General features: G+C 47.9%; 1 protein-coding gene across 1 annotated transcript in view; it reads right to left on the bottom strand.

Annotated features, from left to right (window-relative positions):
* Nucleotides 1-21,673, bottom strand: part of ARHGEF17 (Rho guanine nucleotide exchange factor 17) — a 1,051,814-nt gene that overhangs the window by 16,289 nt on the left and 1,013,852 nt on the right. The window contains exons 18-19 of the mRNA XM_069640110.1: nucleotides 18,815-18,963; nucleotides 4,778-4,952 (exon numbers count right to left, since the gene is read on the bottom strand). Coding sequence (XP_069496211.1) covers nucleotides 4,778-4,952; nucleotides 18,815-18,963 — 324 coding nt within the window. The remainder of the gene's footprint in view (nucleotides 1-4,777; nucleotides 4,953-18,814; nucleotides 18,964-21,673) is intronic.

Raw genomic sequence — 21,673 nt, 5'->3', positions numbered from 1 at the left:
CCTGCACGAAGCAGCAGAGGAGGAAAACGCATAAGAGCCAGGACCAGAGTGGCGAGACAAATTAATGCTGATCCCGAGAGGGTCAGATGGGCTCGATATTCCAGCTGCAGAGGTTACACAGCAGAAAGCGCACCTTTCTTTGACTTTCCCCATTGTGAAGCATTCAGTGCAGGCAGGCGAGCACCGGATTTCTGGGGGAGCCACGATATCGACATGCACCGTGGAGGAGCGTGACGCCAGAGGACAGAGTACCTGAGTGATAATAGAAGACAAAAACACAGAAGAAAGTATCCGGGGAAGAGCATGTGGTATTACATGGCCGAAGCCAAACCCAGGAGCACTTGTGAAATCAGCCCGTTCCCGTCAATGCGGAAAAGGGGACTGAGGAGTGGCACCGGTGGGCAGAGTCAGGGGAGCACATGCATCCAGGGCTGCACCTCCAAATTTAAAGTGGAAGAAGGTTTTTTTCTGGTGAAAAAGGTTCCGTCTCCCGTCCCTAGCGAGGGACGCCCATGCAGTATGGAGGAAAGGGGACAGGACGTAAGAGTAGTGGCTGCGCAGCCCAAGAGCCATGTAAGCGTGTCCAATTGTTGCAGATGTGGATAAAGGTGAGGGAGATCTGCACTTGTTTGAACAGTGTCTGTGGGGCACACAAAACGAGTTGCTGGACCAGATTCTATTCTGTAGAGCAGGGTACACTGCGCATAAGTTGTACCGGCCATGCCAGAAGATGCTCGAGCAATCTAGGCATGTGTAGAGCACAAGGCGCTAAACACGTTGTGGCCGCAGATTGAGATCACAGAGTGAAATGACGATGACAAAGCAGTGCAAGCTTGTCCTGGCAATTACAACCCATGCTGCAAATGGTGGTTGCGCTTACGCTGGCTACCAAAGTGCGCTACATCCCAGGTCCTATATAGTGCATCCTACTGGCGGCATATCGATTTCAAAATGATACCAAACTTGGCAGATAAAGAAACCAAGACCAGTGTACTACACAGATTTGCCCAGTACAAAATAATTTAGTAGAGTGGTGTAGTCAAGATTCATACTATGGTCGCTTATCACTAGACTGGATCTCCTGTTTTTCTCTCCTCAGGCGACCTAGTGAAAAAGGCACTAGCAGCCAGTATTTCCATAACAGCCTATCATCTGAGACCGTAAGCAAGTCGGAGATGGGCAGGTATTAGGGGGTGAAACACATTTACAGGTCCGCTCATTTAGGAAGGGGCTCGAAGTGGGTGGTGGCAAAAAGTCACTTAGTTCTGAGAATAACTAATTGCAAGTTGGAGAGCAAAACCCCTGGAAACCGACGGCTCCCTTTTAGCAATATGTACATTTTACAAAAGTCATCTTGATTTACCACAATGGGCCTCATTACAGGGTTCCCGGCAACCCCATAAAACTGTTTCCACCGCTTAACTTCCCGTGCCACTGGGACATTAAGGCAGGCGGTGGAAACGGTAAATCACCATTTCCATAGAGTCCAATAGGACTCCATGGATATGGGGTCACTGAAGCACTGGCACTGTTGCCAACAATGCCAGTGCTTCAGTGAGAGACATGTCACGGATCCCCCCGTCAGGCCTGACCTGTCGGGTTTTCAGGCCCCTAACGGCATTCTCGTAGTATGGCGGTCTGGATTGGGTGCTGGTACGCTGCTACCGGCACCATTATTTCTGGACCGCCATATTTGGAATGAGGGCCAATGGGTATGTCCTAATTTGAAGCGTGATGAGATTTGGCAGTAAGGCAAGTCCCTGGGACATTTCTTTTCTCTCAGATCTCTTGGATATCGAAGGGGGGGGGGGTAAGGCGGAAGTACACAAAGGGTTAAACTTAAAGAAAGGAAATGGGAAAAGGTGCCCTAAGAAACCCTGAAGAAGTGGCGGGATGGCGTGGGCATTAGGGTATCGGGTGCAGCCTACTGCTTGGGGTGGAGGGGATTGGATGCCGGATGGGGTTGCCTTTCATTAACGTACAATACGCATTATGGACCCCAACATAGATTAGCCGACGGAAGACTTGGTGTTCTGTGGCAATTATGTGCTTCTTGATCAAGTGATTATGGAGGAAAATCTAATCTATGATGTTTCCCCGCAAGCCGTTTTCACCGAAGCCCGCTTCCCCCAGCAGTGTTTCAGTGCTGTAAGGAAACCTTCTCTGAGCACTCGCTTCCCTTCCCTCCCAATTGCTGGGAACCCCCCCTCAATGCGCATTCTCTCCCCCATCCTCCTCCCCAGGCACCCAATCCTGTGTGCTGCGGGGGTAGACACCAGGTCCAGGTACGTTGCAAGCTTCGCATTTATTAGTATTAGGCGTCCTGCGGCCGACTGCAGTCATGTCCTCGCCCTTTCAGCCCTTCACTTCAACTGCCCTCCAGCAATCCAGAACTCTCATGACATGACTTGCATACATAACACCACCAATCCCCCTTAGCTCTACCCCCCGCACAGTCGGCTACCACGTCTTAGTCCGCCTATCCCGTATGCGCAGTAAGAGCATGCGCAGTTGCCCGACAGGCCACTGCTCTGTGAAGGCGGTCTGTCAGGGACATTTTTACAACCAAAGCAGCCAGAACGGGAAAATCAGCACTTATGATGCACCAAACCCACAGTTCTGATGAATAGCAATACCATCCACTCATTAACTATCAAAGTTGTGGCCTGCTGTAGAGTAAAGGACCTTATGCAGGTCCCAGAGAAAGTCCCGCGGGAATAGCCGCGAGATCTCGAGTGGCAGCTCCCGCTCAGGACATTCTGAGCGAGGCAAGCCACGGAGTGTCAGCTTGCCATACACTCTCCCCTGCAACCTCCTGCCCAAAGACCCTTACTCACCTGAATCCAAGAACTACCAGCAGGACTAGATACACCACATAAATAGATGTTGCCATGTATGATGAAGGGTGATTATTACATAAAGGTAGTGTTACATGTGAAGAAATCATAAAAGCACGTTAACTCAACCTCAAGGCCTGTTGTGATCATTGAAGGGCCACTACACCTGCAGTAAGAAAATATCCAATCGTTTGCCAAATTTGACTTACCAGTCCTAAAGAGGGCACAATAATAACCTTTTTAAACGTTGCTTGCTACCACTGTTTTTTTCATTTGAAAGTGCTGGAAATAGAAAGTGTTTTGAGGGTTGATGAGTTGGGTACCACTAAATCGGGTAACGGTAACACTTTATATTTCCAGCACTTTCAAATGAAAAAAAAAAACAGTGGTAGTCTTAGCAAGCAACATTTTAAAAAAGTTATTATTGTACACTCTTAGGGCTGGGATGAATTGCTGAGTCCTATCAAGGGATTCAAATGTGTGATACAACAAATGCGAGAGTCTAACTCACTGAGCTATCTGACGTAAAAGGTCAGATAGCTGCCCTTTGGGCAGCTCCAGTAGGTTCATTCTTCCATACTGCATTGTGTCAACTATGACAGAGCAGAGTGTAGCATTTTAGCCAGTGACATGATAGCTGCCAAGTGGCACTATTTATTTATTTATTTTATTTATTTATTACATTTGTTACACGCCCAGACCCCCAGGTATCACGGCGAGGTTGCAGAAAAATGTTTCATAATTACACACAGAATATTCACATTGTTACACAGTGGGATTAATATGTCAGATGTGACACAATGAGCCAGTCCTGGCTTTTACCTTTGCATGCTGGGACTAGTAGGCACATTCAAAGAGAAAAACAATGCTACAAGTGCCAGAATGCAATAGGAAAAAACCATATCTGGTTCATGGAGTCATGTGTGACATGGGACTGATTGGCCGTTATATAACATGTCACTGACCTATCATGGTGATTTCTCCAGTGGCATCGGCATCTGGCGTATCGTTTGCCTTCAAAGGAAGACCATCAGCACATGGTCTTTTGCACAAGAAAATAAACTGGTCTTAACAAGCCCACTTAAGACTATACGACTTTTGACTCAAGCATTACTGAAACCGAATAATCTTTTGTCAAACATGTTGTAGAGCTGCATTTACCAAGCGTGACGTGCGAGGAGTTTTCTTCTTTCTCTACTTAGTTTCAAGTGGTATAAGGGTTACCATTTATCACTCACCTCGCTGCTAGTAGACTATACACCTTAGAACCCAGCGCAAGTGGACACAGTCTACCCTTGCCTAATTGTGTCTTATTTACTTCACGATTTGTGAAGAATTACAAGGGTGCTCATGCCTTTCTGGGAATTGGGGTTGGTGTAGCCAGGTGCTCACAGCCAAACTACAGTTTGCATCAGAAGGGAACGGGTGTTGTTAATTATGGTTATGTTGGGAACCTAGGAATGTACCCCGGCCAGCTCGAAGCGAGCAAATATAGCCCAACACTATTGAGGAGGGGTCATATGAGAGATTAGCTCTTGAGAACAGGAGTTGCTGAGGCCGCCATTTTTGCTCCACACAAACGGGCCACTTAAGTAGAGCCTGTTGTACAGCAATTCATTTCTAGATGCTCCCTAGGTTGCCACCCGAGGATAGGGGGCGCGAGATTAGTCGTACCAGCAATACATGTGGTGCAAAGGCTGGGGGCAGAGGGGTTTACAAAATGCCTCCTGGTTTAGGGCTGCATGCATCATTGCACTGACCAGCGTTGCAAGGGTTAATCTACGAAATGCAGAAGTTGCTTGTAACGCAAGTATTGGTGCACAACAACGACTCCATATTCTACAAGCAATCACACGAATTGCAGACTGAACAACACTGTATTGAACAACACTGCATCAAACATTATGTTTAAAACCATAATCATTCGCCGTTCCAGTTACCTGCCAACATTTTGTGCACCGGTGGCGCAACGTCCACTTCCGCCAGCTGCTCGTAAGTGGTGGCGTGGTAGAGTCGCACTTGCGCGCTGCTCTGGAGCGAGACCCAGATGCCCAAGCAGGATCCCACGATGCAGGTGACGCTGCGGTTGCTGTCCTGCCCAATGTGGAACGCGTGCTGGTGAAGGGGGAGAGACAGGACACAAAGAAAGTCAACGACCACCTTCAGTTGCACTGCAATGTTACGTAGTGTCTTTTCCCATTGGATGACCATGCTGTCCCACTGGACTGTTCTCTCCACAATGAAGTTGCTTGAGCGTTAAAGTAGAGTCACTAGTAGTGTGTACATAACTATGGCAAATAAGAATATTGAGGCCAATCTACTCTCATTCCTCTTCCTTCTGAATCATCGACCATGGTCTCCAGCCCAGTTTTATTCCTTACACTATGATGACCCTCTTGCCTCCCCTGGAGTCTGTAAATTCTGTAGCAGAATTAATTTAATTGTTTTTTTTATAATGTGCCTAATACCATACCAGAGTTCGGTTTCTAAGTGCGGATCCGTCATTTGAACCCCTGTTGCTCTGTGTGGTCTTGCTTCCAAGACCAGTGCCTTGCCCCTCTGCTATCCTCCGTTCAGAACTATTCTACCACTTCTGATGTAATATAGTATTCTTCACTCTTGGTTACTCCTTGGGCCTTCAGACTTTATTTAGTGTTGCTTTATACAACGCCAAACGCAATACAAAATGACTTTAGGGTGGAATCCATCACACACTTGTCCTACACTCCTCTGTCCCACAGCCGCCACATTGCTATCGTGCCAAGCCAGTTTGCATTTAGTCGTCAAAAGATTTCGTAATTCAGTCATTGATAGACACCAGATGGAAATTGACAGAGGAGTGCGAAAGGGCACCCATGTATAGGTGGTGGGGTCCTTGCAGGACTGCATGATCTTTCTACACCCAGCGTGGCCCCACCATGCTCCTACCCACACAGTTTCTCCAGGCTTGCTAGGACCTACGACTTACAATGCATCATTTTAGATTGCACAGACGGCCACGTCTCACTGAATCCTATTAAACACATGGGAACAGCCTTTAGGAAAAACGCACTATCGCTTAGCAGTTTGATGAATTCTCTTGTATAGGTATGTTATGTGCACTTGAAAAGCGCACGGTCGCCCCAAGGCGTCATGGCGCTGAAGAGGGAGGGCTGACCAAATTTCAACAGACACATAAAGTAAGGTGCTAGAAGAGAGTGGTCTTAAGCGCTCTCCTAAAGGCAAGATGATTGGGAATTTTCCTTGCTGCGGAGGCGAGACCATTTTAGACGGTGGCCGCGGCTATGGAGAAGGTCCTGCCTCCAACCCTAGCACGATGATATCTTGGGACAACAAGAAGGTCCACAGTGGATGAGTGTAAATCCCGCTCTGGGAGAAAAAAGGAGAATTTTATCTGCAAAAACTCGGCCTCTTGACCGTGGATAGCCTGATGGACTATACACAGGGCCTTGAAGTGGACACGCTGGCAGACTGGCAGCCAATGGAGTGAGCGCAGTATCGGGGTGATATGGGCTCCATACGGAGTGCCCGTCATCAGCCTAGCCGCCAGATTCTGTATACGCTGTAGCCGCTGTGTCAAGCCAATAGGCTGCGACAGATACAGCGAGTTACAGTAATCTAAGCGGGAGAGAACTAGTGCTGTGACTATCGGAGGGCGCACAGGTTCAGGTATCAAAGATAGAACCTTCTTCAAAACTCTGAGTTGGTGGTGACCAGCTTAGCACACGGCAGTTACTTGATCACATATGGAAAGGGAGGCAGAGAGAACAACGCCCAGGTTTTTCACTTTGCTTACTGGGGTGCGGAGGGCCAAAAAGCAGTCGTCCACAGTCAGGAATCCAGGGGACAGCCCACCACCAGCACCTCGGTCTTGTCGCCGTTGAGCTTGAGCCAGTTCTGATCCATCCAGTCGCCAACGGCCCTCAAACAGTCACAGAGGCATGACGACACCTCAGCTTGGTCCTGATCCAGATGGATCAGGATTTGGGTGTCGTCGGCGTACGAGTAACAGTTGAGGCCCTGGGCACGGATGAGGCATATCAGTGCCCAGATTTAAATATTAAACAAGATCGGGGACAGTGAAGAGCCTTGCGGGACACCGCGGGTGAGAAGACAAGACAAAGAGAGGAACGGAGGCATGGCAAGAGTCTGAGTGTGTTCTGATAGAAAAGAAGTAAACCAAGCAAGAACCTGGACAGATATTCTGGTCTGTTCCAGGCGTGACAGCAGCATGGGGTGGTCGACCTTGTCAAACGTGGCCAAAAGATCCAGCAGAATCAGTGCTCCGACCCCACCTGAGTCAACCAACCTGGACATATCATCCTGCACGGACACAAGCACGCTTTCGGTGCCTCTACCAGGTCTAAACCCTGCCTGTGCAGGATTAAAGATCTTTGAGGATTCCAGGCAGGAGGATAGTAGGTGGGTAATTAATGATTCTAATAATTTAGAGAGAAAAGGAAGCAGAAAAATCGGACGAAAATTAGCAGGGACCGTAGGGTCGAGTGAGGGCTTTTTAAGAAGGGGGACAACCCTCGCAGATTTCAACTCTGGGGGGACGAGTCCAGATTGGCAGGAATTATTTATTGCCAATGTAAGTTCAACCAGGTGATCAGGAGCAATCCTCATGGTTTCAATGGGAATAGCATCCTCGGGCGAGTATAGGACGCACGCTTTACTGAAAGACACTTCACTACATAGTTGTGCAATTGCAAAAACATGCTAGGAAGCCACCTCTGTGGCATCAGTGTGCTTAACAAAAACTATAACATAACTTATATGGGGATGCCAACTTTTGTGGAGCAGTAAATTGGGGCACTGAAAAATGAACCGATCTGTCCAGGATCCCAAAATGCAGTCAAGTAGAGAAGCAGGGGTTGGAATCCAGGTCTTGTGGTAGCGCAGTCTGCAACTTCGCCACCAGACCCTCCTAGCCAATTTCCAGGCTAGGGATTTGCATCTTTCAGGCTATGCACTAGTGGCCGTGGTACTAGAGACACAACTCTCAAGAGACTGTGGATCACAGGTTGGAGGACCTGGAGTTCCGTGCACTGGCTGCTTTCATGCGCTCACATCCTTGCCCACACCTCAGACCCTCCCGAGTCTCCAAGGAGAGGGGGAGGGGGTTCTACCAGATGGCCTCAAGAACAAAAAGTCTCCAAGACGGTTAAAGGGTTTTTATTATAATTTGTACAGGTAATGGCTGTCCCTCTCTCTCGCTAGTCTTCCCGTGCGCTCTCTCTACACTAGCCAAGGCTTCCCTGATCCCCAAGATGATGGTCACTAGAGATCAGTTACCCCATCATCTAAATGCTAGCTTCCTATCGATGGAGCCTTTTCCATCATTCTCCCTCTGGGACTTCCTACGGGTAAACAAACCTTTCGCCAGATAATAAATGATGTAAAGATTGCATCAAACTCAGAGACCCTGATCCTTACACTCAACTGACGCACTCCCTCTCTTTCTCCATTCTTCTCCTATCCTTATGTTTTTCCATCTCTTCTTCCCTCTGTCCCTCCAGTCTTCAGACAATCTCTCCTCCTCCCATCTTTCTCCCAGTTCGCCTTAACTTTCACTAAACCCCTCTGCTCAACTCTTTTCTGTGCCTCAATGCACTCTCTGCCTGTCTTAACACTGCCTTTACCCTCCCTCTGGCTTCACCTGGCCACTACTCCCACTACTGCATTGCACTCTCTCCACACCCCCCTACCATGCACTGTCTCACTTTCACTCTAATCCCCCCTATGCTTCTCCCTCTTTCTCTATCCTTTCTATTTTACACCCCCCTCACCATACTACACGCCATACAACTGGTACCAGTTTTTCTATCACAAAATACCTCACCTGCACTCTGCTCCAACTCTGATACCCACTCTTCAGCACTCTGCTGCTCTGTCCGTCGTTAGCCTGGTCTCTCTGACCAACCTCCACACCGCCTGAGCTCACTCCTGCAATCCTCACTCTGTCTTTCATTCACTCCCCTTTTACACTGTGTTTCGGCTGCTTCTGTCTCCCCCCCTTCCATTGGTTCCAGCACTCACCTGACTCTCTGGGCCAATCTGTGCCTGTGCTTTGCCCAGAAGCTGAACTACTTTACAATCCCATCTAAGCTCCTCGCCCACTTTCACAGCACAGCTTTGTAATCTCTGATGGGCTGGTAGCAACCAGGGACTCTGACTGCTTGTTCTCCCTGTGGCTTCTTTCATATGCTGGCATGTTTTGTTGCAAATTCGTTTTGGGGCTGGGGGGTGGAGGAGGGTTCTGTTTCTCTCCTGTTCCCCTGAAGTCTCTCCTCACTTCTAGTTCATTTTCCATTACCCCACCATTTGCCAGGTGATGGGCGTCTAATTTCTGTTTAGCAAGGAAACTCTCTGTTCATTCCCGGTCTGTTCTTGATTCTGTTCTCCTGGCTCCAGCTCGAGTCCATGTGGGCACTTGGCTTTCCTGGAGCATGAAACCTCTTCCATACGATGGCAAAGTAATAGGCTCCTCATTAGTTAGATACAGCAGACTTATCTCCGGCCTTCCTGCCATTAGTTTACAACAGCAATAATAGGTCAGTAACACTAAGAGGACGCCTCTTTTCTTCCGCTAAACCTTGTTCCTCAGCAATTTCAAAAGCACCCACTTGCCAAGATCTCAAATCGCTGAACACAAGGTCCAAGGAAGTAGTGTGGCCTGGGGACCATCAGTGTGCCATCCCCTGCAACAAAATAGGCCATCGGTAGCGACGTGACACATGGTTATTTGGCTTCTAATTTAGTAAAGGAAAAACTACGCCGCAATGGCCCCCACGGTTATCAAAGTAAGGCCATCATAGGCCCATGGTATTTAGATGCAGAGTAATCTGCTCGTTGATGGAATGCACCAGAGGTCCAAGGCCTAGAAACAGAGTTGAAATAATACAGGAGATAAAGTACCAGTGACGGTACGGTAGCTCCGCGGCCAGAAAGACTGCGTTGTTTTAGGTTGTCATGCAACGCGGAAGTGACGTGCAATAGTCTTTTGATATGCGCTGCGTGCGCAGCGTATTTTATGCCTCATGGTCATAGCATCACCCCATGGTATCTTAATTGCCCTGATGCAAGAGATGATCTTGCAATTGATTTTCACAAAAAAATGTACACACTGCAGGCCCAGAAATATGCAGCTATCGTGCTGCTCACCACAAGGCCTGCTGGCACTGGAAGCAGGTATTAGAACACTGCAGCTCAATTGTAGTAAAACGTGATACAAGGGGAATAATACACCTGTGCTTGCACTGGACAGGGGTAGCGCAAGTCACAAAGGGGGTCCCTTCACCAAATAGAGCAGGTTGCAGCTCTCCAGATGTTTTGGACTACAACTCCCATGATTCCACCCATATTAACTATGCGAGTAAGGGCTGATGGGAGAGTGCCCCTTCCATGTTCACAGAGTTCTGAGGTGGCTTGGAATATCGTTTTATTGTACGGTGGGGGGTACTTGATTACTTCTAATACACACGTACACTACCATCTCCTTTAAGACCTGTTCTCTTGAGTACTCTAATGCAATACCTGTTGCAGTTGTTGATACATGAAAAATGCAGACCCTGGTGGGTCGAATATGCAGCCTGTAATGTGCAGCAAACACATTTTTGAAGCAGTTGAATAAAAATAAACGTAAGAGCTCGCTTTGTAGTTTAGAGAGGGTCTATGCAGATGGATCGCTACTCTCCTGCACTAAACCCCAAACGTGCATTACACATTCCAGCATAGATGTTGCCTTAGTTATTAAGTAATGACTGTGCGTTGAGAAATGAAATGAATTGAGAAGAAAGGAACATGAAAAGCCAGTTAAGGCTTTCTGCGTTTCACTAGGAGCTCGAATACTGCACGCGGGATTCTAAGAGCAGGGATTGTGACGTCACAACTCACCTGTCGTAGGGATAGTGATAGCACTTGTTCATCACAGGCCTCGATTGTAATATATGGGATCAAGTATGAAGTGGGAGAATCAGACAAAAGACTCCCACCAATCCCCTCACGCCCCTGGCCTAGAGGATCGCGGCCCAGACACCCGCCACAAGAGGAATTTGCCTATCTACCAGACGACCAAATACCCTGGTACAGGAACATCCGGATGTGCCCACCAGCCTGCCCTGCCCAAGCCGACACCTGCGGCATGGATGAACTCGACTGAACCATTCAACAGTAAATAAACACATCGTTAGAGATGCCATGACGACCTAGCCAACGGTCAGAACACCCGTGCAACCATGCACACTGGATACTCCCACACCAATCCACACGAAGAACATATTCAGAGCTATGACGTAGGTGACGGACACACCCACCGACGCGCATCTTTATTATTTTTCACATAGGTTCTCCAAAATGCAGAAACGCAAGACGCACAAAGAACTCATCTAAAATGCTTGCTGACGCTTCTCCTAACCCATGCATTGCGATGAGAAATGCAACGAAGACATGATACTGGAGATGAAGCAATATGATACCGTAACTTAAAGTGCCGTGCATCAAACATCCCCACCTACGCACCAGGCCCAAGTAGGCCGCAAGCAAGAGCCTCCACGAACATTGAACGAGCAAGAGTACAATTGCTGAACCTGCAGAATGAGCCCAGCGAGAGCTGACAGCCAAGGGGGCAATGTTGCAACTCGCATGCCACAAGCCGAAGCCAAGGTCACACCTGCAAACTAAGCCAGACACGCAGAGGCAAATACAATTTTAAATGTGCAGAATTCTGCCTCAACCACGGTCTCTCCTCACGTGACCAAGCCGAACCTGACAGGGTGCCAGACCCAGGAGGGAGAAGTCGCCTGGGTCCCACGTTCTGAGACACAGGCTGCAACAATGAAATGACCCAATGGACACCTACGGCGGTGGGAATAGTCTGCTCTCAAGCATATGAGCAAATCCACGCATTGTCTGCACAAACACATAGTTACATATTGTTGCAAATGACAGGTACACTGCGAGCTGGGAACAACGATGGTCCCAGGCTGGGGGGCTCGCGAGTGGACCAATCAGAACATGGGGCACTCATCACTGACGCCATTAACATTAGCCAATCATCAGGGGTCTTTGTGTAACAATTTTCATGTATCTAATAGAAGGGACAACCCAAGTATACCACCTGACTGACCCTTAACCACTAACAATCTCCTCTATACGTGTGCTATACTAACCCTACCACTCGAGGAACCAATCCAGAGTGGCGATAGGTTTTTTGCTAACTTTCCCAGGTGACACAAGTAGCGCGTCATACTGAGGCAAAAAGGGCCTGCGAGCCCCACGAATTTCGAGAGTCAGGACGGACGCGTACGATCCTAGACCCACCCCTGCCGTTGTTTAATAAACAGCAGAACCACCTTGCTTCTTGTGTGTGTCTCATACTCATTTTTGGGATACGCGGGAGGAGTTGGGGCCTCCCTGCCCGGAGGTCCGTGGACGGCCCAGCTGACCCCGGGAGAATTTCCCCCCCGACAAGTACCCCGCACTGTATATTATTAAACTATTGCAAATCACTGAGGAGTTCAGTGACTAAACAGAGAAACAGCGTTCCTTAGTTCGGCCAAGGAGGTCAGAAGTGAGATTCTTATAACCTACAGTAGCTTTTAATATGTAGTCACATCATTCCCTCTAATACCTAACCTCTTGCTCGTTCAAGGCCGAAAGCGTGATGTTTCAAACATTTTAAACCGTTTCATAAAAATGCATCTTATAACTAGCATTGTTCTTTTGAATAAGTAGTAACATGCAGAAAACAATCCATTCTCTCCGGTGCCAAATTGCAGAAGTACAGCAAGTGGACATACTACCATAAATGTTTCCATATTTTATTGTATTGTATTGTATTTTATTTATATAGCGTGACAAGCCCTTGGCATCTGGGCGCATTTCTTACAGTAGCATAAAATATTCACAGTGGCATACAGAAGTATTTTACAATCGAATAACAGGTAGTTACAAATAGGTATTTACATAGTGAGAATATAGCAATGTTGACAGGGCTAAACTATTATATTTACAAGGTATAGCATTCAGAGTAAAGGTTCATTCAGTTTGAGCCAGGTTTATACATGATTTTTGAATACACAGAAGGATGGATCGGCTCTCAGGGTAGCAGGAAACAAGTTCCACAATTTAGCTGCAAGGACTGGGAAACTACTACCTCCAACCTTTTGTAGCCGGAACCTACGAATAACCAGACAGTTGGAATATGAGGATCTGGTAGGCCGGTCAGAAGAATTCTGCGTGAATGTATCACACAAGTACTTAGGTGCTAGGTTGTATATGCATTTGAAGGTAAGTGAGAGGGTTTTAAGTCTGATTCTTTCGGAAACAGAAAGCCAGTTTACACTGTGTTTTATCTCCGAGATGTTAGATCTGGGGTGATTAGTTGCTGATTTGAGTGCATTATTTTGGAAGATTTGAAGCTTTTTTAGGTTGTGTTGGTTAGTACCCAGATAGAGAGCATTGCAGTAGTCTATCTTAGATAAGACTAGGGCCCTGGCTAGGGTAATGCAGTTACATGTGGTCAGAAATGGTCTACAGGCATTGATTAACTTGCATGTGTATGCAGTAGTGGAGGCAGTCACGTTAATGTGTCTAGTCAGAGAGATGGAAGAGTCGATGCAGATGCCTAAGGTTTTTACATCTTTCGAAACCATGATATTGTTACCGTCAATATTGAAGGCATTGAATTGTGTGTCAAGTCTGTTAAGTCTGGCTTGGGTGTCTACAAGGAGCAGCTCAGTCTTGTCGTCATTGAGACATAGGCCATGTTTGGCCATCCATGCTTGGATGATTTGGTAGACGTTGTTTAGGTGATTAGAACCTGTGTTGTAGTCGCCAGAGATGGGGATAAGGATTTGGCTGTCCGCATAGTTTGTGTCATCAGAATAGTTTGTGTAGGAGACACCCAAATGGTCTAAATCGTCAAACAGGGGCTTAGTGAAGATGTTGTAAAGTGCAGGTGAGGTACATGATCCTTGGGGACTCCGCAGGTGACAGGGGTCGCAGAGGCGGTAGCAAAGAAGACCCTTGTGGGTCTATTGTTTAAGAAGGACTGAATCCAAGTGGTGGTTTCGACAGAGAAATGTGCTGCAGATGAGAGGTGATTACATAGGACTTTGTGGTCCACCAGATCAAAGTCTGTTGATAGATCTAGCAACAAAAGGAGTGCCAAATTGCCTTTGTCCTGAATGATCTCCATTTGTGTTACTAGACCTAAAAGGGCAGTCACTGTGCCGTGTCTGGGCCGGAAGCCTGATTGGTGAAGTCCTAGTAGATTTTAACTTTCCAGGTGATGCTGAATCTGTAAGTAAGCAGCCCTGTCCAGAGTTTTAAGGAGAAAGGGCACAGTGGTAATGGTTTTTGTAATTCGTTGGGTTGTTAGGGTCAAGGGTAGGTTGCTTTAGAAGTGGCATGACCCAAGCATCCTTCAGATAAGTCGGTACTGTGTTTGTTGCAAAGGAGGCATTGATTAGAGCTGTGATAAAGGGTGCAAGAACTATCGCTTACACTTTAATAATTGATGCAGGGCAGGCATCTGGATGCTTTCAGACTGAGGATTATATTCTCAACGCCCTTCCTGGCGAGAGGTGTGAAATTGCAGCTCTTTTTATCTTACGCAAGGTTCTAAGGTGTGGGGTGAACCAAGTGTTTAAATGGGAGCGCGGTTTAGTTTTCCACATTTTTAGAGGAGCGATCTTATTAATGTCATTCAGAATGGTGGTGTTGTATAAGAGGAAGTAATTTTTCAGCAGTTACATTGCGTGTATTTCTTGATAGTCTAGGAGGTGCCATAGCCCTATCTGCATTGGGCTGGTTGCAATTCAGTAGGGACAAGAGAATAGTGTGATAGTCAGACCAAGAGCATGGTTGGTTGGACAGGATGTTAGTGTTGCAGTTGATGTCAGTGATCCAGTCTAGTAGTCTGCCTTTGTTGTGTGTAGGTAGGGAGATACGTTGTGTAACGCCTAGCTCTGAGATACTGTTGGCAATGACTGACTTCAGCTAAAAAGTGATTTGAAAATAATGTGTTTTTTTATATAGCGTTTTAATCTAAAGCGCTTTACATAGGACATATTTACATACTTTACTATTACTACCCAATCAAAATTGGTACTTATTTATCGACCTCGGAAGGATGAAATGCTGAGTTGGCCTTGCCGGGAGTCGAACCTGCCACTTGCAGATAAAACACAGATCACAGCAACGAGCGTTTAACCAGGCATACAAGCTAGTCATTGCTCTAAATAGGGGTTTGCTGAAAATGTCCTTTTGCACACACAGGTTACGGACTCTGGCAGTAAGCATGGCAACACCATAATACGCACCTGAGGTGGTGCGCTGGCCAATCGGGAGACAGGAAAGCGGGAACCCGCCACTGAACATCCATGTTCCATGCAGGCTTCCTGCACCTCTCTCCAGAGCAGCATTCTTTGTTCTGTTGAGCTGGTACCATGGGCATTTGACCCGCTCCCCTAAACCCTCACCACTTGTCTCACACCGGGACCACCACATTTAATTTAAAAATAAAACCCTATTGGCACACTGGATGTTGACTCAGGGTGCAAATAGCGATCAACTCCACGTTCAGTGGCAAAGGCGTCCCTGAACCTCTGAGGCGGCTCCGGCTGCTTGACTGTTACTTACTGCCCCTAAATGCCCCTCAATGTAGCAGTGTTCACTACAATCAGCCGTCACCTTATGAGTGACGTCATTTTCTTATTACCTCATACTATGGCATTCGAGTTCACCTGTAACAACAAGATCACACATAGGCTTTTATACAGATATTGCAGCTTCTATGTATTCTACAATATTATGCACAAGCTTTTCTACTGATATCCTTGTATCATAACGAGATTACTTATAAAGGGCACATTCACCAGCAACTGACAAAATGGGGCATTTGAGCTACACAGGTGCTGTGGGAAAGAATGCACACAGCCCCAAAAACTGTTGTACTCAATACTCAAAGAGGAAAATCAGTAGTGCACGCTATCAGTTTTTTCCACCAGTAAATTTATAACATTAGTGCAACTGACTGGGTGTAGCAAAGGGGCCTAAGGTGCTCTAGGGGAGTTTAGGAGTGTTCTCCCACTGAGAATCTCTTAAAATAATTGGTGGAAATGGTACATTTTATTCTAAAATGGAATGGAAAATTGATTAAAATGTCATGCAATTTGCCATCGATTCTGCAGTGTAAGAAGTGAAAGAATCATTTAGATGGCAGGTCACAACCACTTGGTGCCAACGGAGAACTTTACAACATGTTCCTGAAGCCGCACCCACAATATATGCCAGCAATGCAAGGAGCCCCAGAGTACACGGAGACTGAGCAAGCCCCACAGTGGGGAGAGCGTGAGAAATCCTACGCGGGGGGAGTGAGAAGAAGAGCCCCCAGAGTTGGGAAGAGTCTGAGAAATCCCCAGAGTGGGGAGAGACTGAGAAAACCCAGTAAATGTTGCAGAGTGGAGGCTGAGAGAACCCAGTGGGGAGGAGGAAAGATTGAAAGAATCCTACAGAGTAGAAAGACAAAAGCATCCCAGAGTGGGAAGAGACGGGGCGAGACCTGGCCTGGAACACCTGGACAACCTTACATCCCACCAAGAACAGTCTTTCTTGAACTTGGGCAATGGCCTTTACTAAAAAAGGAGAGGTTTGGGCTCAGAAGGCAGCATCCATCCCTTCCAGAGGTCCACAAAGTCAATTTGTTTTGTGTTTTGCTTTCTTTTGGAAGCTAGAGAAAGTAGTTTGGTTGAAGTAGGATTCAGGATGGATGACTTTTCATCATTATGACATTGTCATTCTTTTCAGGTGGAAAACCGCCATAAGAGAAAGTAAATCATACATTTCATACAACCACAACATACATAAAAATGTAAAACTGAGTCAAGAGGTTCACTTAAAAAGTCAATACACAATAAAAAACCGGGTGAACAACCATCTCCAAAATAATTAATATACACCATCAATGCGAGTAGCGAGATACAGTACGCAACAGCCACAGAATAAGCCATTGAAATCCAAGTTAGTTTAAAGCATCCTTTTCTTAAGAGCAAGATTTAAAAAGGTGGAAGCCGCCAGGGAAACGGAGTCAGTAGAACATAATTTCATAACATCAAGAGCAGAACAAATTGTTCTTAGATGCACCTGGGACGACATAGGTGTAAGATATTGGGACCTCTCAAGGGTGTATGCAGGGCACCAACAAATTCTTTGTAATTCGTCTTCAGTCATGTTAGCACAGAAAGGACGTGAAGGAGATGACGTCTCGCCCCGTTTGGCTGCAAACTGGGCAAGCAGTAGAATGCATGCCTAGGTGAAACTTAGCGAGAATACCTTTCAAAGCCCAAGCTGGTCTTGGCTTTGATGTAATCAGCTGCCAATTTTCCTTCAAAACAAATAGCCATCATCTTTTCCAGCACCCATTCATTAAAATGGTTCTTGATATGACTTTTGTACATAGTGCCAAACTTAGCAGGATCATCCCACAAGTCTGCAAGACCAATGTTTGTTAGCATAGACTTGACGTGCTTAAACCACGGCAGTGACTTATCGCCAGGTCTGTGAAAGACCTCCTCGAAACCTTCCCTACTGAGAACAAGCGCTTCCAAGTTCCAAATTTGTACTCAATATAACACGTTGTAACATGCCATATTTTATTTCCGTCAACCCAACAACCAGGACCACCGAGACAGAGGGTGCGCTTAAAGGTAGACCAAGAAGAAGTTTAAAACATTTCCTTTTGGATTGTGGGACAGGATTTGTGGCCCCCTAAGTCAGTGCCATAAACAGCAGCTGAAATGGTCAGGGCCCTGTACATCTTGAGAGGAAATGAAACTGATTTTCCCTCAAGATGCGAGGCCCGGCCCACAAATACGCCACAGTGCTGCGTGCAAATCACAGTGCTCGTCTCGATTTGTTTTGCCAATTTCAGATTGGTCAATCTTAGGTAGCCAAATGACTTCATTAGTTTGACATCCTGACCAGCACCCCTTTTACTTCCAATTGTTATAGAATAGGGCTGGAGCTTGTAGATTTATAGAAAGATTATTTCCAGTTGAAGAAAATAAAACCCTTCAAACAATATCTGGTCGCCCGTACCTAATTTTGACCTGCCACACAATATTCAACCCAATAGTACAATATCTGTAAACAAGAACCACATACTTTTGATCGGCCTTAGCATTTGGTTTTCCTGCTTGAACAAAGGTCACTTCTTTCCACATATCCAGAAATAGCAGTGGGGGGCTCCTGCTTGTTATTGTGGGCTAAACAGGGAGCCCCGCAGGGCAACATGTACATATTCACTTGTGCGCAAAAACACACAGCATTGCAAACATTGGAGGCTTGCTTCCACTCATTAATAGTTATTTTCTTTCAAAAGTACCTTTACTTCAGTCCAGCCTGGGGCAGAAGGGGCTGCTGGAGGAATCATGGCACTGTCAGTCGGCTTAGGGGACTGCTTTGCGGGCCAGTGTGGGGGATCTGAATTAGGCTGTCAAGCTACCAGTAGTCAGGTTGCGTTGCATAACTGCTCTATGATGCAGCTACACACAGCCCTCTCAGCAGGGGTGTTGCTAGGTTTGTAAAAGATCTGGGGCTACACTCATGTCGGGACTTTCGGGCCTCGGGGCGAGCTAGCCTTTTGGTTTTAGCCCCTGAGCTTCTATCTGGAGCTACAACCACAAGACATGGGGCTATAGCCCCGCCCCCGCAGAGACACCTCTGTCTCTCATGCACACAAACTTTGTTTTGCTGAGGAAAAATGCTTGATCAAGCGCCAGCCTAGCGTGTGCCCAGGGGGCTAGGAGGAGCGCACCAGGATATGCTGAGAGGCCCCGAACTGGAGCGGCTGCCTTACCTTTCCGCTTTGGCTTTGTCACTTTTCTAATGTTTAAGCAGGAAGTACTATTATTTTAGAAAGTTTGTCTTACTATATAACCTCTGCGTTTTTTAATTTTCTATGTACTCACCTCTTGAAGGAGCGTGGATGTGTTCAGCACAATGACCCGGTTTTGGCATCCGCACCACAACTTGCCAAGCACCGGCACCATTTTTGTCACAGGGCTGCCGGGCGATCCAAGGGAGAGCGATTTGGAGTTTTGTGGATCCCAGAAGCTTCCTGCAGAAAAATAAGAACATTAAAGTGTGTGGATAAGAAAGCATTGTACAGGCTCCACCACCTGACATGGTCATTTTCAGGAATGGGAACTAGCACAGGGTGGATGACAGTGGCATAACATATAATGTGGCAGTCCTGCTGATGAGGCACCCCCCAATCCCTACGAAGACGCACATGCCATCGACGCTTCAGATGGGTGCGCCACCAAGCACGTGCATAGCGCATACAGATCATGCTGCTGCACGTGCGCGCATTATTACGTGAAAAGGTGTTTGTATTTTTTATTTAAATCAAACCATACATCATCCACCTACAGCAGAAACAAGGCTGGGACTGGCCTTTACCAGGCAACACCGTTCGTGGCCAGTAAGGAACGAGTTACTTGCCTGTAACTGTTCTCCAGCATGGGTCTGGCATGGATTCACATGCTCATGAATATTCCCCGTCGTCAGGCTGGGAATCCTCGGTAAAAAAAAAAAATCAGTATCAGTTTCGTTTCTGATCTGTCTTTCTTAGTAGTAACCAATCACTGGTCTCTGGGTCATACTGCCCCCAGCCAATGACTGCCCTCTCCCTAAGCCCCGCCCCTGGCAGCCATCCTCAGATTTGGTAGCACGTAAAGTGGCAGTATGACCAAGTGAAGAGCCGCAGAGGGGTAGGAGGGAGGGTTCGCATGTGAATCCATGCCAGACCCATGCTGGAGAACAACAGTTACAGGTAAGTAACTTGTTCCTTCTCCAGCATGGGGTCTGGCATGGATTCACATGCTCATGAATATAAGAATACATAGCAGTACACACATGCACAACCACGGGAGGTGGCAAAGGCTCAACATTAAGTATTACATAAACTCAACATTAAGCAACTCTTACCTCCGCACCAGGCCCACCTTCAGGCGAACAGGTTGCACAGCACTGCTTGGCCGACCCTGGACTCCTCCCTGGAATCCCGGTCAACGCAGTAGAATCTCGTGAAGGTGTCCGTCGACCTCCACGTAGCAGCCCTGCAGATATCCAGCAGAGGCACACCAGACAAGAACGCCGTGGTAGCAGCGACCGCTCTGGTCGAATGGGCTCTCGGACGGCCGGGCAACGGTCGGTTTGCCAACCGGTGGCAGTGCATGATGCAGTCGGAGAGCCATCTGTAAATGGAAGCCTTCGAGAGGGCCTTCCCTTAGTTCACAGGTCCAAAGTTCACAAAAATCCGTGACGTCTTCCGAAAACTCTTCGTGCGGTCCACGTAGAACTTCAGCGCTCTAGCTACATCCAGCGAGTGCAAAGTCCTCTCGGCCGGCGACGAAGGCGACGGGAAGAAAACTGGCAACACCAAGGGCCCGTTGAGGTGGAAGTCCGGCGGGACCTTGGGCATGAAGGAGGGGTGTGTCCTCAGCACCACCCTCGTTTCGTGGAAAGTCAAGTATGGAGGCTTGCAGGATAGGGCCTGGATCTCTCCCACCCGTCGTGCGGAGGTGATGGCCACAAGGAACGCTGTTTTCCATGACAGGAACTTCAACGCTGCCGAATGCAGAGGCTCGAATGGTGGCCCCATGAGCCTGGTCAGCACCACGTTGAGCTCCCACGCCGGGGCTGGAGTCTTCACCGGCGGGAACGATCGGAACAGTTCTTTCATAAATTCCTTCACCAGGCGATGAGACCACAGGGATGACCGTGCTGTTTTGGTGTATCGGGAAATCGCTGCCAGATGTATCTTGATTGAAGTGTGAGCCAGTCCAGCCTTGGCCTTGGCCAGCGACAGTAGGTACAGTAGCACTTGAGGGGCCGTAATCCGTAGAGGGTTAATCTTCTGTGCACGGCACCAGACAGAGATCCTCTTCCACTTGTGTCCGTAGCACTTGAGAGTGGAGGACGCCCTGGCCTTTGCAAGAACCTCTTTGCAGTCCGCCGGGTTATCGTACCCTCCAAACTCTAGTGCTGCAGGAGCCAGGCCTGCAAGTTCAGCGACTCTGGGTCGTGATGAAGGATGGCACCTCATTCTCTGGAGAGAAGATCTGCGTCCGTCGACAGTTTGACTGGTGGGGACGCTGACAAGACCAGAAGGTAGGGGAACCCGATCTGTCTCGGCCACGCCGTGCGACAAGGATCATCCTGCACTGGGACGTCTTGAGTTGGTTGATGAGTCGCAGTAGCAACGGCAACGGAGGGAACGCATACAGGAACAGGCCGCCCCAGGGGAACGAGAAAGCCTCGCCCATGCTCCTTGGCGGGGGAAACCTGCTGGCAAACCTCTGGCACTTGGAGTTCATCGCCGTCGCGAACAGGTCGATCTGGGGTGACGTAGTTCCCACTCGTGGCACGAACGCAGCTCCCTGCTGAGTGAGTCGGCGATGGTGTTCTTTATCCGTGCTAGATGAAAGGGTACCAGAAACATCCCTTGGGCAACGGGCCAATGCCACAGATCCTGGGCTTCCTTGGATAGGGCTGGGGTTCCTCCCTGCTTCCGGATGTAGAACATCGTGGTGGTGTTGTCGGTGAAGATCCTCACCACCTTGCCCCTGAGGGACGGAAGAAACGGCCTGAGGGCCCAGAACACTGCTCGGAGCTCCAGGATGTTGATGTGGAGTGGCCTCTCCTCCGGGAGCCAAAGGCCTCTCGCGTGAAGATCTCCGGTATGCGCTCCCCACCCTTGTAGGGAGGTATCCGTCGTCACCGTCACCTGGTGTGCTGGGGTCTGAAAGTCTGTGCCCGCTGCG

The sequence above is a fragment of the Ambystoma mexicanum genome, chromosome 7q (assembly GCF_040938575.1).
Source record: "Ambystoma mexicanum isolate Mex_15411 chromosome 7q, UKY_AmexF1_1, whole genome shotgun sequence".
Taxonomy (NCBI): Eukaryota; Metazoa; Chordata; class Amphibia; order Caudata; family Ambystomatidae; genus Ambystoma; species Ambystoma mexicanum.
Note: the sequence above shows the minus strand (reverse complement) of the source record. Positions and strands in the feature narration are given on the sequence as shown.